This window comes from Podarcis bocagei (assembly GCF_964188305.1).
Source record: "Podarcis bocagei genome assembly, chromosome: 3".
Classification (NCBI taxonomy): Eukaryota; Metazoa; Chordata; class Lepidosauria; order Squamata; family Lacertidae; genus Podarcis; species Podarcis bocagei.
The window spans coordinates 72558593-72577716 of record NC_138127.1 but is presented as its reverse complement, the minus strand read 5'-3'; the positions used below and the strand labels follow the sequence as shown (position 1 = coordinate 72577716).

At 42.6% G+C, this 19124-nt stretch overlaps 2 protein-coding genes across 7 annotated transcripts in view; one reads left to right on the top strand and one right to left on the bottom strand.

Moving 5' to 3' along the window:
- The window catches only part of BTBD9 (BTB domain containing 9), a 182521-nt gene that overhangs the window by 155504 nt on the left and 7893 nt on the right, over positions 1-19124 (top strand). For all 5 annotated transcript variants that reach the window (XM_081186429.1, XM_081186431.1, XM_081186427.1 and 2 more), the window contains one exon: positions 14310-14388. In XM_081186429.1, the coding sequence (XP_081042555.1) occupies positions 14310-14388 (79 nt within the window). The remainder of the gene's footprint in view (positions 1-14309; positions 14389-19124) is intronic.
- The window catches only part of LOC308582914 (uncharacterized protein), a gene marked incomplete at its 3' end in the record, with an annotated part of 85785 nt that continues 67677 nt past the window's right edge, over positions 1017-19124 (bottom strand). The window contains exons 5-6 of one of the 2 annotated variants that reach the window (XM_081186503.1): positions 15673-15783; positions 1017-4187 (exon numbers count right to left, since the gene is read on the bottom strand). In XM_081186503.1, the coding sequence (XP_081042629.1) occupies positions 4177-4187; positions 15673-15783 (122 nt within the window). Of the gene's footprint in view, positions 4598-15672; positions 15784-19124 lie in introns of both variants that reach the window. The other variant, XR_014005935.1, reaches the window with a different exon arrangement.

Sequence of the window (19124 nt, the reverse complement as noted above, 5' to 3'; positions counted from 1 at the left end):
TCCCCCAACCCTCCCATATGCTTTTAAGCTGTTACCTTACAGGTGTGTCAAAGCAAAGTAATCTTGCTACAGAGAATTATTTGCTAGTATTTGCTAAAATTATTGCTATATAAATCTAATATAAATAAATAAATTTTAGGAAATCCTATAAATGGTTGGGTTTTTTTAAAAAAATGGACTGATCATGTACAGAGCTCTTGTAAAAAAATATGTTATCGATCTGTATATGTAGATGTATGTGTATGTGTGCTTATATATATAAACACATATCTGCATTATATATTACCATCTTGATCTGTAATCAATGAGAACAATAATTAAATTAATCCACACATCATACATCAAAAAGAAAGATTCATTTCAGTATTTTATGTTACATTATTTGTTTATTTATTTAAAAGCCTGATCATACCCATAAGTTATCCAGTGTCATCCCATCTTCATATTTCCTTAATCAGATTAATTATAGATTAGTACCCAGAAGCGGCTTAGTCATGCTGGCCACATGACCTGGAAGCTGTCTGCGGACAAACACCAGCTCCCTCGGCCTCTACAGTGGTACCTCGGGTTAAGTACTTAATTCGTTCCAGAGGTTCGTTCTTAACATGAAACTGTTCTTAACCTGAAGCACCACTTTAGTTAATGGGGCCTCCCGTTGCTGCCGCTCCGCAAAGCAAAGTTCTTAACCCGAGGTAATATTTCTGGGTTAGCGGAGTCTGTAACCTGAAGCGTATGTAACCTGAAGCGTATGTAACCCGAGGTACCACTGTAGAGCGAGATGAGCGCGCAACCCCAGAGTCGTCCACGACTGGACCTAACGGTCAGGGGTACCTTTACATAGAAAATACCAATCCTTGTCACCAGCTCAACTCCCATGGCATGCCAGATTAATACTCAAATACACCACAATGAGAATATAATTATGATCAAGTGGAATATAATGATGATAAATACAATAACTCAGCAATACTATTTTAACTTAATTTGAATGAAGTATAGCAGTTAATATCTAATTCATATTTATTTATCATAATCAAAAGATATAAATAATGCCTAATTGTAAAATCATAAGTAACAACATGTTGCATGTATCAGTGTTTCATGTTTTAAACTCATGTATCTTCTGTGGCTTTAGTTTTTTTCCAGATGCTGTTCTCATGGGGGGGGGGTTGTGGATGTACTTCCACTGTCACTATAGCAGCTGTGATAATGCTCCCCTCCCTCGCCATATCTATAGCACAAATTACATTATTTCAGTTTTCCAGAGCAATTATTCCACTCCCTCCCATGTGAACTCAGAGTTTTGGTTGTTTTCAAATAATCAAGATAAATGTATTATTTTCTGATATGAGAACCAAATTCAGTTCATGAGCTTCTGTTTGTTACTTTGGGAGATAACTTTCTCAAGCATTTATCTAATTTCTGGGATGCTGAATTCTCCACTGTGGCTGCCAACCACTCCTGAGAACTTCCCAACTGCAAGTATTCTCAGTAGTGGTGGGGCAGAATTGGGGCAATGGTAAGAAAGCTATTGCAGTGGTACCTCGGGTTAAGAACTTAATTCATTCCAGAGGTCCGTTCTTAACCTGAAACTGTTCTTAACCCGAAGCACCACTTTAGCTAATGGGGCCTGCTGCGCCACCGGAGCACAATTTCTGTTCTCATCCTGAAGCAAAGTTCTTAACCCGAGGTACTATTTCTGGGTTAGCGAAGTCTGTAACCTGAAGCGTATGTAACTCAGGGTACCATTGTATACAGGAACACCCAGAAAAGCAAGGCCTCTAGCCCTTTCTGCTAGCTGCTAATCCCTTCCTCCACCTGGTTGCCTCACCATTTCAAGTTTGGCAGCTGGCATACAATTTCTAGCACACAGCACATACATCTCCTGCCGCAATTCCTACAGGTTGGTCCACGCTTCTACCTCCTATTTGTCATTTCAGATTTTGTGCATCATCACCTTTTGCCCTCTCATTTTGTTTACCTACTTGCTTCTCTAATTCTCCAAGTAAGATTCCTCACACCAATTCAAGCAATGTGTTGTTTACATTTGACTCCCTTCTTCTTAACCCCACATGTCTAACTGGCATCTATTTCCTTCCATCGAATTATATGTTATCAACCTTTCTACACCACCCACACATTGCTTCTCCCCCCCCTTCTCATGCTATTGCCCCTGATCTCCTGCCGCCTATAGCCTCCTATAGACAACATATAGTTGTCAGTCTAATCTGAATTCCGTCTATGAGCTGAATCTTATTTTTGTAATATATTGTGTATTTGATTGCTTTAACCTCTAGTTTATTGTCTTGTTGCCATTCCCCACACTTAGAAAATCCAGTTTTGTGCCATGGTACACCAAGGACCTAACAGATAACATTTGATATACATGTTTGTTAACTGTACAGATGTAGACAAAGACATGTTCTAACAATGGTTATTACTTTAAGGATGGAAGAAAAGTAGAAAATTATACAGGAATCCCCCCCCCCCCCGCAATTATGTGTGTTCTATGCACCTGCAGTGCCAGGAAATAAGTAAATGGAATCATACCAGGAAGTGGCAGGAGAGACCTGAAGAGTCCTTGTGGCTGAGGAGGACATCAGTGAGGGCGGAGGAAGCCCCAAAGACACTGGAGGTGCAATGGGGTTTTGTTTCAGCTGCTCAGCCTCCCTGCGTAACAGCTGATGTGTGGGATAGCCCAGCAGTAGCAGGTGCTTTCCTGTACATCCTTCATCCTCCTACTGGCCCCAGAGCTTCAACTCTGGTTGAAGGGAGAGTTGAGTTGGGGGGGGATTGGAGAGCAGGACAAAATGAGCATTTAGAGGCGTTTTAGAGGTTGCTCCCCATTTTACACGATTTCAACTCGTGTGTGGGCGCCTGGAACAGAACCCATGTGTAAGTGGGAGGGGGGTGCCTGTAATATAGGCAATTTGTATCCTGAGCAATAATGTATTTTCCCTTCCCTCTGCCTCCAAAATAAAGGAGCAAGAAGAAGGATGAAAACTTGTCTTTGAATTGACTGTGGGATGCTCAAAGCTACTGAGTTTCTTAGTGACAGCTGTTGCTGTTGGAAAGATGAAAGTACTTAGCCCAAGAGTCTGTTTATGTGTTTGAGCAGAGAAAGCAATATTCGTCGCAGGAAGCTCTGGAACAGACAGACTCTGAGAATGAGAGAGCGTGAGATAATTATCTAAATTATGTTCAGGCTATTATTGAAGACGAATATAGTTAAAATGTAATTAAATATGACGGGCTCACAGGATGCAAGCATGGCTTTGGAATGCTAATCATCAATTACAGCTCTCCTTGGGGGACTCAGGCAGAACGAGAAAGTTGGGAGGGGATGGCTGAGGTGAGATATGGAGTATTAAATAACACCCCTAGGGCTATAACAAGGCTAATTTCTTTTAAGAGATGAAGCTGTGGCACCAGGGGACTTTGCTGGCCAAGCAGCATGCACTGTTGCCTTTCAGCTTGAGGACCCTCATGCAAGCCTAAGTATAGGCTGCTGGTACCAGGCCTTTTCTTCAAGATGTAAGCCTCAGCTGGAAGTAATGATTATATTCCCCCCCCCCCATTATAATGCCTGCGTTTTTGTGTATATGTATCAGCGCTATATTTTTTTCTTAGTCTTCCATTCATTTATATCATCTTACTCAGGAGGGCCAATGGTCCTTGCTGAGATTTCTTGGCATTACTAAAAATAAAAAATTACTGCCGCAAGAAAATTGAGTTCGTTTTCTAGCAGTAATTCATGTTGTGATGCTGGAGTGAGAAAATATGCACTTAACAGCTTCCAGGGGCAATTTCAGCAGAGCACTGTGTGAATGGTAAGCCATGGTAACAAAGCTACTTGTTAGAACCTGTGGAAGTATGTTTGATTTCTCCCCACTCTTAACTTGCTATGTATTTTCCTTGGACCTGTTGCAGGTTATAATAATCTACTATTATCTATCAGGTTGCTTTTACTAAGGCCAGCAACCATTTCTAATTGTTAATGAATATTCCTGGACCAAAGTAGCACAAAGCAGAAACTCTTAAAGGTAGGAGAATGTTCCATCTTTTATTTGTAACATTTCCTGTTGAATTCAATTCATCAGGCCTCACCAGAGCTCACAACTGGTCCCTGAATGCTTGTTGTCAGTCATCTGAATTTTCCAGTCTCCCAGTTAGAAGTTACAAATCTCCTAGGCCAAAAGTAACACGAGTAAATACTTCTGGAGTGTGTGCGGGTGTCTTATAGATATTGTGTATAGCAAATACACAATCAATATAACCTCATAGTAAAATTTGCATCCTTGTTCTCAAAATCACAGCCTTGCATTCTTTGCCATGACATATGTAAGATTCAGAAGAAGATTGCAGTGTTCCTGATCATATGGACTCTCCCAAATAATGGAGGCAGTTGTAAGGTCAACTGCAGGAGGCAAACTTCTGAAGGGTTATCATTGCAATATTCAGTAAAGATACTCCATTTGATCAAAGCCTCTTAATGTCAGTTGTATCCTTCTGCTGACGCATTCAAGTCTTCACTTAATATGACAGATGACAGCCTTCATTGCTTATTCTCTTCTTGGGTGGAGATCTGCAATGAAAGCTAAAACTCTCTTAGTCAGTGTTCAGAGCCAATGGGCAGAGTCTTATTTGTGTCTCAGGGACCCCTGAATTAACTTGGCTTTCTTGTGCAAGCAATGGAAACCAATGCAGGAAAACAAGACTGCGGCAGTAACCATATCAGAAAAGTCACTTGCAAATTGGACTTTTTAAATTAAATTACATTTTTTTGTCCCAGGAGGGAAAGGTTGAGGTGGTATAGACATGCCATATTCTCCCACATAAGATGCTTCTCAAGCAAACCTGCTCAAGTCTTACCTAAATAAGCAATAAGACTACCAAAATTACCGGAGAATGTCTTCTTAAAGCTGGTGTAAATTAACTTTAGAATGAGGCGGATTACATTGGGTTATATGCAGGGAAGCTGTGCCTTTGTGGAAAGCTCTTCCATTTGTGCAGTGTTTGTTGACCCTTCTACTCATAAAAGCTCAGCTACTTGGGAGGGTTGTGGGACGCTCCAGAACAGAAAGGGGCACAGCAAAGAGGACTGCTTTGGGCAGAAACCAGGTGCTGCTGACTTGTGTGACTGTAAGTAAGCACTTTCTGCTAAGGCAGAGCCATCATTCAATGCAGCCCATAAGAATTGATTTAAATAAGTATAGAGTGATGCTCAACTAATGGAACAAGTTTACCTGGATCAACTAAAACATTATTTAAGCTCTGTAACAGGTCGATACTCCTGCTCAAATTATACAGCAATTGTAATAGACAGGTGTTGTTCTGGTGCTTTCCTTTCTGCTAATTAATAGTATACAAGGCTATTCTAAATGCTTTTGTGATGTAATCTGAATTTCTAACCCCTTATCCAGAAGGTCATCTTACCTGGGGTTTTTTATAATTGTTTCTTTTATTCTTTATTGCTGTAATCTAGTTTGTAAGAAGTCAGTTTGGTGCTTTTTTTAATCTGATGTTCAAGTTGAGTTCAAGAGGGAAAAACACTAATCTGATAAAGCATTAATCCAAAGTATTGAAGGAATGATGTTATATGAAGACATCCAGATTTTATTTCTGTGTCCTGTTTGGTGATAATAAAGGGGTCATCAAATTGCCTTGCTTAATGTGGGCCTTTTATAGTGTAAGAAATTACACTTGGTTTGTTGTTGATATTAATTTTTTGTATCTTTATTTTTATATATTTTTAGATTTATGTGGGAAATGTTCAGTTTGGTGGTTTACTTTTTGATGAATTTTATTGTTTATGACTACTTTTGTTATGTTTGTAATTATGCACATTTTTTCATGTTGTAAGCCGCCTCGAGTATGTGCAGGGGTGAAGGTCAGGATGACCAATAGAGAGCCAGGCTAAGAACCTCTGAAGCCATATTATAGGGCCATCTAAAAGCTAAAAGCACAAAGCCATTTTAGAAAGCTAAAGACTATTTCTCTTTCTCATGTTTGTCACTTTGCCACCTTTTGCACAGGCAGCAAGCATGCAAGCTTGTGGGTGCCGCTAGCTTGCCCCTGCAGGAAGTTTGCTAGTTGAGGTTAAGCCATTTCTGAGAAACGACCCCTGACAAAGGCAAGTAGCAGGATGTTTGCTGACCGCCAGGCTCCAGAGATAACGCTTAGGTGTGAAGTTGCTAAACCACAAGGACATTTCTTGGAAGCGGGGGGTTCAGGGGCACTTCCTGGAACTAGTACAGAGGTTAAGTAGATTATAAGCCAGTAGCGCCACCTAGTGGAATAGGCAACTTGGAACCGAAAGGACACACCAAATTTATTCATTGGTTGAGCTTTAATGAATATGCATCAATGACCATAGGAAATTGTCAATCATTGGCTAAAGGGATGCCAAGGGGCTGAACTGTGCTTTGCAGAAAGATATATAAGTTGACTGCCCCAAAGGGGGGGCGGGCATTCTTCATTTTCCTGAATGCACCCTATTTGCTTTTTGTCGGACAAAAATCCAAATAAAAACTTTTTCTTTAAGAAACTTTGCTGCCTGATTTTTACATTCCTGGTCTGAATACCGATGTCCCTTTCATTTCTGGTGCCAAAAGTGACTCGGATCAGAAGGACTTTAAGTGTCCTCAGAGACCAGGAGGCAGCTCCCTTGCCCTCTGGGCAGAGGCAGCGGAGGGCCAACAGACTTCCTGGCTTCCAAGTGCACACCGAACCTTTTTTTCGGAGGGGGACAGAAGGCAACTTGACCCTCTTGCTGTATCCTGGGACAGAGGACAACGGATTTGAAGAGCCGAGGTTGGGAGGACAGGGCAGAGAAAAGCCGGCTGGGGTGAGTACATGGCAACAAGCCCTGAGGGGATAGAAAATCCTCCTTTTAATTAAGGAGAAGGGAGATCCTGATCAAATCTCCAGCGTGGATAGTGGCATTAAGGAGAAGGATTGATTCCTGACAACCACCCACGCTTTGGTATTAGGAAGGAGAAAAGGGGGGGGCACAGGGTGGATAGTGTGTCGTGCAAGCGTCCAACGAGAGAGGCATTTTGTGCATGTATGTGTGTTACCCCGGGGCATTCCCCTGGGGTCGTAGCAACAAGTACTCCATTTCCCAGTCGGGCGACCGCACCTGGGTGAGAAAATTTGCGAAATGAATGTGTGAGTGTTTGGTGTGGGGACGCTGTACAGGGCCATACTGAAAATGGGAGGGGGGAGGCTTGAAAGGCTTGAAAGGTCCAGTAATCCCCCTTCAATGTATGTTAAACAACTTCAAGGAAGGACCAAAATCAGCATAGACCAGGGGGGACATCCTGACCAGATTCCCTATATAGACAACTGGCTGAAGGTGGTAGATGACAATCACCCCCCCCCCCGGTTGAAGAAATGCAGGACTGAACATTGCAAAGTCACTCCCTCATGTCAGGTTTTGGAGAGGGAAGATGTCCAGAAGAAGTGCAGTGTTTATGGAGAAGAGTGTACAGAACAGTAAGCAGTTATTACTGCATTAACAGAGGAAAATAAAAGAAAAGAGCATGAAACAGGATGCTGCTATAGAATTAATGTAACAGGATCTTGAACAGACAAATGAAGGACTTAATAGATTAAACACAAGTCATTTAGAAGAGAGGTCTCAACTAATTCAAGACCTCCAGAGGTATGGAAGAGAATTTGACAACCTCAGAGAGGTTTTAGCTGAGAAAGACAAAGAAATTTCTGCTATTATTTCAAATACAAATGTGTATTCTGAGCAGATTAATATTCTGAAATGTCAGATCAAGTGCAAAGAGGATGAAATGCAAGACAGGGAAATAGTGTTGTCTAAGGCTGAAAGGGAAGTCCAGTTACTGAAAGATCTACAAACCAAAGGTGTGAACAGTGGAGGCAGAAAGCTTTCAGAACTTTCTGAACAGTTAAGTGCAATAAAATCAGAACTGGCTGAGGAAAAAAAAAAAATTGAAAACGTTAGTAAAACAAAAGAGAATGAAGAATTTGTTAGGCAAAACAAAGAGACTAGCCAAACAGTTAAAGATCTTCATTCTACAATCAATACTTGTGATGTTACTTAAAACAACAAACTCATGGAGTGTGAGTCACAAATTAAATTGCTTAAAGAACAAATAAGTAAATCAGCTAAAAAAAATTGCAAGAAACAGAAATAGAATGTAAGGAGGAAACAGACCATCTTAAATCCCAGGTCGATGAACATATCTCTGTAAAGGAGAAATTGAACAAGTTACTAAAATTAAAAGAAAAACAAAGAACAAAGTTTTGTGAATGAGCTGAAATCAGTGAAAGATTCACACAACCAGCTCACTTTACAAAATGCAAAAAAAAAGGGATGAAGATTTAGCTAATTTATCCAGACAACTTGCTGAACATACTGACCATCTAGAAATTGTCAAAAGGTCACTGCAAAAAAGGCAGAGATTGTGATATCCCTAAAAGACAAGCTTAAAGTTGTGGAGCAGCAGGCTTTTGCAGAATCCTGATCCAAGGCTTCAGTATTTTAGCAAAACCTCTAAATGAAGTTACCAGAGGAAGGGAAAGAGACCCCTTTGAGTGGGGACCGGCCCAACAAGAAGCCTTTGAGACTATCAAGCAATTAGATTCCACAGCGAAAGGCTGGCCACCCTGTCTGCGCGCTGTCACTGCCACCGCCACACTAGTGGAAGAAGCAGACAAGTTCATGTTTGGCCAGGAGATGCATGTGAATGTGCCCCATTCGGTTCTCACCCTTATGGAATATAAGGGGTACACAGACTGAAACAGGCTTTGCCCAACCCATTGAGGAGTCTACAGGCGCAGTGGAAGTTTGTGAAGCAGACGTGCCTGATGTTCTAGAGAGACCAAAGGGTCCTAGTCATTTTAAGGGCCAGCGTTGATTCTTGGCTGTTGGCAATACTCCAAGGGAGGAAGTCCTGGGTAGCGTGGCAGCCACTGAAGACAGCATGTCAGGCCACAGTGGCAGCCAGACCAGAAGGGGCTGTGGGACGCCCAGAAAGCCCAGAGGGGGCTAGAGGATGCCCAGAAAAAGTACCAAGCCCAGAGGGGGCTGAGGCTGTTTTGGGAAGCTGTTTCTACGCTTCAATAAGTTGTTCCTCAGGCAGCAGAGCACCCAGAAGTGGGGGTGCAAGGCAGGCAAGCCGTTCCAAGAGCTCTAAGAAAGCCAAAGTCTCCAAGAGTTGTTTGTGTTTTGAGGCGAAGTCCAACAGCAAAAGGCATTGCCCTGCAATTGGCAGCAGGATGCAAGGCTAATGTCCAGAAGTTGAGACGTTACTGGAAGCAGTATGGGGTCCCGAAGAGATTGCCGTGATGCACTGCAAAGCCCATGGGAGAGGCCGGGACATGGTCACTAGGGGCAACCGGAAGGCAGACAACGCAGCTCGTGAAGCAGCTTTGAAACCTCCACCAGCACTCAACGCAGCCCTCATCCCACAACTCACTCCAGACGATGTGGAACCACGCTACACACCGGAGGAGCAACAGTGGGCACGCCAGGAAGGAGCAACACTCCAGGAGGGATGGTTCCGTCTACCAGAAAACCGTGTTTTTGTGCCCCAACATCTGGCTACCGTGATTGTGAAGAATTACCACAAGTCCACTCATCTAGGGGGTCCAGCTGCCAGAGCACACCTTGGGAGATATCCCAGAGGTGTGTCCTGTGCGCCAAGAACACCCCCAGACAAGGCCACCTCCCCCCACCGGGTGTACAACACGTGGGCTTTACCCCTATGGAAAGCCTGATTGTGGACTTCACTGAACTACCACCAACTAGGGGCATCAAATACCTGCTTGTGTTTGTCTTCACCCTGACGGGCTGGACAGAGGCATACCCCATTAGAACAGAGATACCTCGTGAAGTGTCCAAGAAACTGTTACATGAACTCATACCCCGATTTGGCCTCCCCAGAAGTATTGGCAGTGACAATGGCCCTGCCTTCATTGATAAAGTTGTGCAAGAAGTGTGCAAGGCGCTGCAGATAAACTGGAGGCTACACACAGCCTACAGACCCCAGAGTTCGGGAAAACCTGAGCGTATGAATCGCACCTTGAAGACCCACTTGGCCAAGCTGACCCAGGAGTCAGGACTACACTCCAACCAAGAGACTGAGACTATCACCCTTTGAACTTTTGTATGGCAGGCCACCCCCTTTAGTCTGAGACATCCCCGCCAGTTTGGGGCGGGTGGGAGATCACATCACTCAGGAACAAGTGCAATTCCTGTCCCCGTGTGTGTTTGCTTCCCTTTCCAGGTACTACCTCGAGCCTACACCGTGCAGTCTCGCTGAGCCGGTCCACCAGTTCCAGCCGGGTGACAGCGTGGAAGCGCAACCCCCTCATCCCTAAGTGGCGAGGCCCGTATACCGTCCTCCTCTCCATCCCAACTGCGGTGAGAGTAGCCGACGTGACTCCCTGGGTGCATCACACGCGTCTGATCATCACCTTGTGTCTGACGCTACCGGAAACGCGTTGGGCCACGGGCAACGTGATCCTGCGACTGATCATCACAAGGACTTTCACAAGGACTTTCCCCTTTTCTCTATTATGTTCTGTATTGATTTGCTCTATGTCCTACTGCCCTTTTTGCTCTATGTCCTATTGTCCTGACCCCACTGAGCCATACCAACCCTATTGGCCTGCGGACCTCTGCTACGACTGGTTCGTCTTGCCAGTGGTAAGAAATGGCGTGCTCATTGGTTATTGGGAACAGGGGTTTGATGAGGTTGCCGTATTGAAACATCCCACTACCCCACTGTGGCTTCTCTTCCACACCACTGTCCAGCGCACATGGGTACTGCTCCTACGGGAAGTTGCAGAGACGGTCGAAATCTATCGAGTTCTGGACCGCTCTTGCTGTTGTGGGGGGGTAACCAACTGTCACTCAGGGGGTAGAGCACTGTACCAACCCCATCTGGTAGACCAGGTCCTAATCTTAATCCAGGTGTTGCATGGGACGGAGCCCATCTTAATGCAAATATTGCAGGGGAGGGAGCCTGAGTGGTGGCTCGAGCCTCCCAAAAATCCCAGAATACTGCCTGAACTACTGGGCCTGGTAACTCCACATCTAATACCCTTGAATGTGGTAGGGTATTCTTATGGCTGCATAAGGGTTACCACCCCAGGCTTCAGCCTCCATAGGCCCTGGTCAGAGACCACGTAGGTGACCGCTACCCAGTAGGACCAGCCTTTGAACTTTACAGAGTCTATTGCCATCCCTATAGCTCCCGAGGCCTAACAGTGTATCAGTGCCAGGCGGCCACTTTTCCCTGTGTAGAGTGGGAACGTTTTGTGGGTAGACGCTGTTCACGCCGTAGCAGGGCCAGGAGTTAGAGGCCCCATGACCTGGCCTTCGTGGGCCACCATCCCTTTGGCTTGTGGTATTACCCTTTTTGTGGTATTTCTGTGTTGGTGGTACAGTTCTTTGTTCTGGGGCACCGAACATTCCTCGAATCAGGATGTGGATCATACCCTGCCTCCTGATGGTTCTCACCTCTCAAATGGCCACAGGGTGGAAGGAAAACACCTTCCTGAATATGACAACAGCTGTAGCTAAGAGCCTGAACAGGTCTGAGTGTTACAGGCTGATTTGTACCACAAAATTAGTCTAGATGGTGCAGGTCTCCCCAGTGTATGTAGTTGAATTAGTTCTTAACTCCCAGGTTGGTCCTGGTTAAAAGAGATTTTGCTTGTGATTTTACTTCTCTTCGTTACCGTATTATTCTTATCATGCTTTTTGCCTTGCCTTATCCAGATTGTACGCCAAATGGTAAGCCGCTCAGTTAATGCAGCAACACGTACCTATATCCTGGCTCTCTATGATGTTGCACCTATAGGTCCATCAAGCGAAAATGGAGAACCGTGACCGGTCAGCATTTTCGTGATGGAAAGGGGGGAATGCAGGGGTGAAGGTCAGGATGACCAATAGAGAGCCAGGCTAAGAACCTCTGAAGCCATATTATAGGGCCATCTAAAAGCTAAAAGCACAAAGCCATTTTAGAAAGCTAAAGACTATTTCTCTTTCTCATGTTTGTCACTTTGCCACCTTTTGCACAGGCAGCAAGCATGCAAGCTTGTGGGTGCCGCTAGCTTGCCCCTGCAGGAAGTTTGCTAGTTGAGGTTAAGCCATTTCTGAGAAACGACCCCTGACAAAGGCAAGTAGCAGGATGTTTGCTGACCGCCAGGCTCCAGAGATAACGCTTAGGTGTGAAGTTGCTAAACCACAAGGACATTTCTTGGAAGCGGGGGGTTCAGGGGCACTTCCTGGAACTAGTACAGAGGTTAAGTAGATTATAAGCCAGTAGCGCCACCTAGTGGAATAGGCAACTTGGAACCGAAAGGACACACCAAATTTATTCATTGGTTGAGCTTTAATGAATATGCATCAATGACCATAGGAAATTGTCAATCATTGGCTAAAGGGATGCCAAGGGGCTGAACTGTGCTTTGCAGAAAGATATATAAGTTGACTGCCCCAAAGGGGGGGCGGGCATTCTTCATTTTCCTGAATGCACCCTATTTGCTTTTTGTCGGACAAAAATCCAAATAAAAACTTTTTCTTTAAGAAACTTTGCTGCCTGATTTTTACATTCCTGGTCTGAATACCGATGTCCCTTTCATATGGTTTTAACTATGGAAAGGTGGCATACAAATAAAATTAATTATTAAAACTAAAGCATACTGTAATCCACTTACAACTACAGTTTTCCTTCCTTCCTTTAAAAACTGTACAGAAATCTTAAAGCATTGAGTTATTAGACCAGATAAAAATCCATCTAGTATAGCATCCTGCTTCCTAGCAGCCAGCCAGATGTTTCTGGAGCCTCACAACATAGGGCCCTGTTTATTATTTTCCACAATGTCCCTCTCAGAGGACCAGATACAGTGGCGGACAGCAGGGCTCCTGCCTCTTTTGCAGTTATAGAGAAGTGCCAATTTCAACAAGTGCAGCCTGCTCTGGGGGGTAAGAAAAGGTGCACTTTCTGAAATTGCCTGTGTAGTACAAGTATTAGAGAAGCAAAACTCCATGTCCTCCTTTGAATCTGGTAGTTTGTTTCTTTTCTTTTATTGTTTTGTAAGTTAAAGAACTACAAAAAAGAAAGTGGTGGTGGCACTGGTTCAACTGAGGTCAAGCGCTTCTCACTTGTGTCCCAGCCTACTAGTTGCAGAATAATGTCACGTAGCATGAAGTGATGTTATATTGCTCAATTTTTAAACTGTTCTAAGGGTTTTACCTTCTTCTTTTGTATTTTTTTTTATGTTTGTAAGTCTCCTTGAGTATCCCATATAAAGGTGACTCAGACACTGAATAAATTAAAAAGCATACTGAATATCAATATGTAAACATGTAATTAAATCACTATTAGAAGGGAAATGCCCTAATTGCTTTGTTTTTCTCTTTGAATTGAAAAAAGCACACATCTCAAACAATTTTCTTTCGTCTGCCCTGATAAGCACATAAAGAGAGCCCTGCTGGATCAGGCCACAGGCCATTTAGTCCAACAACCTGTTTTCACAGTGGCCAACAAGCTCAGAAGCAACAGCACTTTCCCCATTTGTGTTTCCTAGCAACTGACATTCAGAAGCATATTGTATCTGGCAATAGAGGTGGAGCACAGCAACTGCTAGCCCTATCCTCTATAAATTTGTCTAATCTTCTCTTTGTTGGCATCATTGCATCTTGTGGGAGCATATTCCGTAGTCTGACTATGCACTGAATCCTAACCTCACTTACCTAGGAGTCTTCTCTTCTTCTTTAGCAATCACTCGTAGCTGACTAAGATTGTCTTCCATGAATATGGTGTTAACAATGTGTCTGTAAGTGACTGTGGAGGCCAATTCTGGATCCACACATCCTTCAACAGTGGGAAAATAGGTTTCTGGGTGGGAGTTGTTCACGGTGAGGATTTGCCAAATGTGTCTTCCTCTTAGCTCGTTTTCCCCTTTCGTCCTGAGTTTATGCTTCTTCAAAGTCCATGGCACCTTTGGTAGAGGCTATTCTCCAATTGGAGTGCCCTCAGGCCAGTGTTTCCCAATTAACCATGCTTACACTGCATTTTATTTAGATTTGCCTTGAAAGTGTCTTTAAACCTCTTTTGTTGTCCACTGGCATTTTGCTTTCCATTCTTAAGTTGGGAATACAGTAGTTGCTTTGGAAGACGATAATCAGGCATCTGAACAACATGACCAGTCCTAAGAGTAAGCCCCACTGAATTCAGTAGGGTACGTAGTAAACAAAGTTATGATTGTGCTGTTAGTGTAACTGTTAATTTTCTTTGTCCTTCTGATTTCTCTTGCAGATCTTGGCAAGTAATAACTTTTGACAGACAAGCAGCATCTTTTATCAGAATTGTTGGAACTCACAACACAGCTAATGAGGTAACATAATAGATGAAGGTCTGCTGTATGATTGATGCTAAGATAATATATAACATGTCACCCAGTTTTCCGTATTCAAGGCTGCCAAAGGTTAACGTTGTTTTTTTGTTGGGATAACTTCGTAAAGATGACAGAATACGTCCTCTAACTCACTAAATGGGGAATTTATTGGTGTCCATAACTGTTTCTTTGAAGTCATGTGTTTACATTTATCATTACCGTGTTACAGTGGCCTTCACTAGTGCATTGTTGAGTGCTGCTTGAGGATACGGTTAGAACTTTGTGCACCTTTCTAAAAATGATCACATGATACTAATGCACTGCAATTGGTCCATAAATGAGGAAAACACAATTAGTCCTTATTTTCTTTAAAAGTGTGTGTGTGTGTGTGTGTGTGTGTGTGTGTGTGACACACACTAATTTAACCTACAGTGTTGAATACAAAGAAGCTAGCCAGTTAGTGATTCCTTTAGAGCAGGGGTGCACCACCTGTAGCCCTCCAGATGTTTCTGGACTACAACTCCCATCAGCCCCAGCCAGCATAGCCGGTGATCAGGGATGATGAGAGGTATAGTCCAACAACATCTGGAGGGCTGCAGGTTGTGCACCCCTGCTTTAGAGTGTGGCAGGCAGGGGTAGCTTATTTATTTATTAACTTAGAGGACAATCCAAATCCTGGTTGCCAGCCAGTGGGGATGTATGAAGTGGTGATGCTCCCTCTTCAAGTGCCACTACTGCAAAGGCCCTCTCCCTGCTGTTTATTTAGCTCATTTCATTTGGTGGAAGCACTCATGGAGTGGCTTCTGAAGAAGATCTTAAGGTTCAGGTAGATGCCTAGAATAAAGTGAGAGGTGGTTATCCGAAGTTATCCAGTGAGGCTTTTGGCTAAGTTAGGATTTGTGCTTTGATCTACTCGGTCAAAATATGATATAGTCCAGCTATCACACTGCACTGGCTCTACTAATCAATTAGTATGAGTTACCTGAAACTATAGTGAATGCAAAAGTTGCTCATGAGAGTAAATCTTTCCTATATCCTTGCATTATATTCTCTTCGTGACATGTTCCTATTTTCTAAACTTTTTTTTTTTTTACACTTCTTGGCTGTGGGTGATCTTTTAATCTTTCTTTTGTCCTGCTGGTACCACTAAAGGACAAGTCGTTGCATTTTGTTGCTCATATTCATTTCATCAGCTATCTAAGCAATTGGGCATACATATCTTTGTAGGACTGCATCCCTTGAGTAGGATGGTTGTTTTTTCCTGTTGCATCAGTTGTTACTTACTTGCAGCCAGGGTTTGACTTAAACGTAAGAGGCACTTAGGGAACACAAGGCCCAGTGCTTGCCATCCTATTTTCACTTCTAAGCCTACAGACACCAATATGAGCATATACCCTAGGCAAAGAATAAGAGAGAGAAAGCAAAAAACTGAAATGAAGCTGTGGTCTCAAGAGCCTGGCGAAGAAATGTATAAAACTGCTTTTTTATTTTAAAAAATCTGGTCATGTTGCTGAGTTTTCTTGGAGATTAGAGCCAAGTTCTTGATGTAGGTTAGCATATTTATATCCCTGTCAGTCACATTAGAAGATCTTTTTACTGAAAGAGAGCTGATATATTTTAATCTTGTAAAAAGCGAATCATGTCATTTCGCAGAATAAATAATAGCTCCATTAAAATAGAAGCCACAAATGCAGGTAGGTAAATTATTCATCCCTTTAAACTGTATGTGTTGAGTCTCACCCACCCCAGCCTGCACCCGCCTGCCACCAGAGAACCAAGGCAGCACTTTAACCTGTTAGAAGCTTAAATGTGGGCAGATTAATGTCTCTAAAGCCACAGATATTACATGCTCCTGCATACATATTTCATACAATGGGAAATTATAAATAAGTCCATATATTAAACTTGGTGATGGCCTTGGATGGTATTAACCATTCATTGTCTGATTCTCAACCAGAATCTATGCTGTTTCCTGGGCTAAAGTAATAAACTTGTTACAGATTTAAAGGTATACATTTTTTAACCTGATCAGTGCTCACTGCTGCCACAAGGTTTATTCAGTACCAAGGATGCTTCACAAAATGCTTATTCTGGGATGTTTTTCCTTTGCGCCCCTCCCCGCCATACTTGATTTAGCTAAAAACAATGTCTGCCTGTATTTACAGTTTGTAGTAATTAGGATCATAGTAAACCAGAATAGTGTTCCATTTTGAGTTCAGCAGCCTGTCGCCAGCAGTGATCATTATCAAATGCTTGAGTGAATATGCAACTAAATGCATAGTAGACAATTACAGGATAGCCCGCTGCTAGGGAAAGTGCTCTCATAATCTGCTATTAGTGGTGAAATTAAGCCCTAATGGCCTTTTGAGTGATACGATGATATTCTCAGAGTTTCAAAAGTGCAATGATACCCATGTAATATTTTGAAACATTTTTCATGCAAAGTTCCGCAAATAACACACTGCTCTCTTGCTCTAGATGAAATTGTAGGCTTACTTTTTAACCATTACATCTATGCCATGGGAGGCGTGTAGGTACATCCCATGCTGAAGCTGTACCATTTAAAGGTCTACAACCTCCCTGTAGGTAGTGTCAAAGGTGCAGGCCTATGACACAAAATAGTCTGTGGAGTCTATGATTGCATGTTAAAGATATGCATGATTGGCTCTGCCCATCTTATTTATGAACTGTGGAATGAATCCATGGGAAAAGTGGTTCCTGGGACCTGACTACGTGACATGGTAACATTTAACATGTGCCAGGCCCAAGAAGGAAAGGGGAACTTAAGAGCTCTGTTGAGTCAAATCAAAGGCCTAATTAGTCCAGTATTTTGCCTAAGCTAAGGGAAGTCCACAGGTAGAGGCTTTTCCTTAACTTGTGCTTCAGTCTATTTTTATACAGGCTGGTTTGTATTAGGTCTTGTATTTCAGAGGCCCTTATTAAAGTACTGACTGTCCTCCATAGAAGGCACTACCGCGAATTTAAATGCTAGATATTTTTGCAATTATGATTTAAGGTGGGGCATGATCCTTAGTCAGCCCAAATCTTGTGATGGAAAGAAGTACAGTGGTACCTCGGGTTAAGTACTTAATTAGTTCCGGAGGTCCGTTCTTAACCTAAAACTGTTCTTAACCTGAAGCACCACTTTAGCTAATGGGGCCTCCTGCTGCTGCCGCGCTGCCGGAGCACGATTTCTGTTCTCATCCTGAAGCAAAGTTCCTAACCCGAGGTAATATTTCTGTGTTAGTGGAGTCTGTAACCTGAAGCGTATGTAACCCGAGGTACCACTGTATGCCAGTTATGCAGCTCAGGGCAGAAACAGACATCATGTGGTTGCTATTCAAAAGCATATCAACTGGGACTTCCCATGTGCCCATAGTGTGATATCTGTAAACTCTGGCTATGCATCTATTACATTCCTTTCTTTCCCAAAGTTGTGGGTGTTATACTTGCTCTTCTAATCTCACCTGTGTCCAATGTTTTCAGACAACATTTTCTTCACGCTGCTAGAGCCACTAGAGTTAATGGGATATTTTAAAGTATCTGCTGCACAGCGAGGAGTCATCTGTTAGTTAGTGCATTAGGATTGGCATAATACCTGAACTTTAACTTTTGTAACACTATGCCAGCTGCTTGCCAAGTTGCCCCAAACTTAGAGGGGCAGTTTAAATTAAATGAGGAGTTTAGGTCTTTTTCTGCGCAATAATGAACTTTACCATTCAGTATCACTTGTTTTCCCTCACAGAAATCAACTCCACCTTTATTTAGCATGGGAAGCAACTAAAGGCTGTTAAAGTAAGAATTCATACATTCATCACACTTAATGCAAGAAACCAGATTCGTTCCTATGAGTATCTGTCCCAGCATTCTGTGGTATTTCTGAATGTTCTAGAGATGCATTTGGACACATTTTCCATCCTGTTATTTCAGAACTGCAAGAATACATATGATGGGTAGAGCAGAGGAAGCAGGGTTGGTTTATTTGTTTTTTGTGTCCTCTGGCTTCATCATGCAATAGTTTGTGTGGATTGACTTTGTAGTGCCAATCATATTTGAAGAAGTGCTAATTACTAGCCGTTAACAAGCTTCTGTTTCTTCATATTTTTCCTCTCTGTCTAATAGTAGTCTGGTTGCCACCTGTCTTTTTGAATAAGGTATCTCAAAGGCTAATTAAAAAAAATCCTGGATCCTATTTAATTATAGCTATTAACTGTGCATTTTCTTTCCAAAAAGTTTGACAATGTTTGTAGAATATTAATCATTTCCTGTTCCTCTGGTGTTTTAGCTCTTTATCCAGTGTGACTCTGAAATTTTTGTTAGTCTTTGGATGTTTTGATTTCTTGATCACTTGCTCAGCATGATTTTGATTTCCTTCAGCATTTTATCAGCCTCCTTTGGGAGAAGTCTGTCTACTTCTACCATCTGCCTCTCATCTTTCTTTGTGAATGGTGAAATAAAGAATGCATTATGTTTTTAGCGATATTTTATGGTGCTTATAAAAATCCCCTCATGCTACCTTTTCAAGCTAATGCTGCCTTCTGTAGTAGCCTCTACTTCCTTAACTGTTTTAAAACTAGTTTTCATTACTTTTCTTAACTGCTTATAAAATGTTCCTTTTCTTCACTATCTGTGCTTTATCCCTCTCATCTAACCTTTGTCATGCTTGGTGATGGCATTTCACCTGTACATTTCCTTTTGGATTCTGTATAACACAGTGTAGATTGTTCCATTCTTAT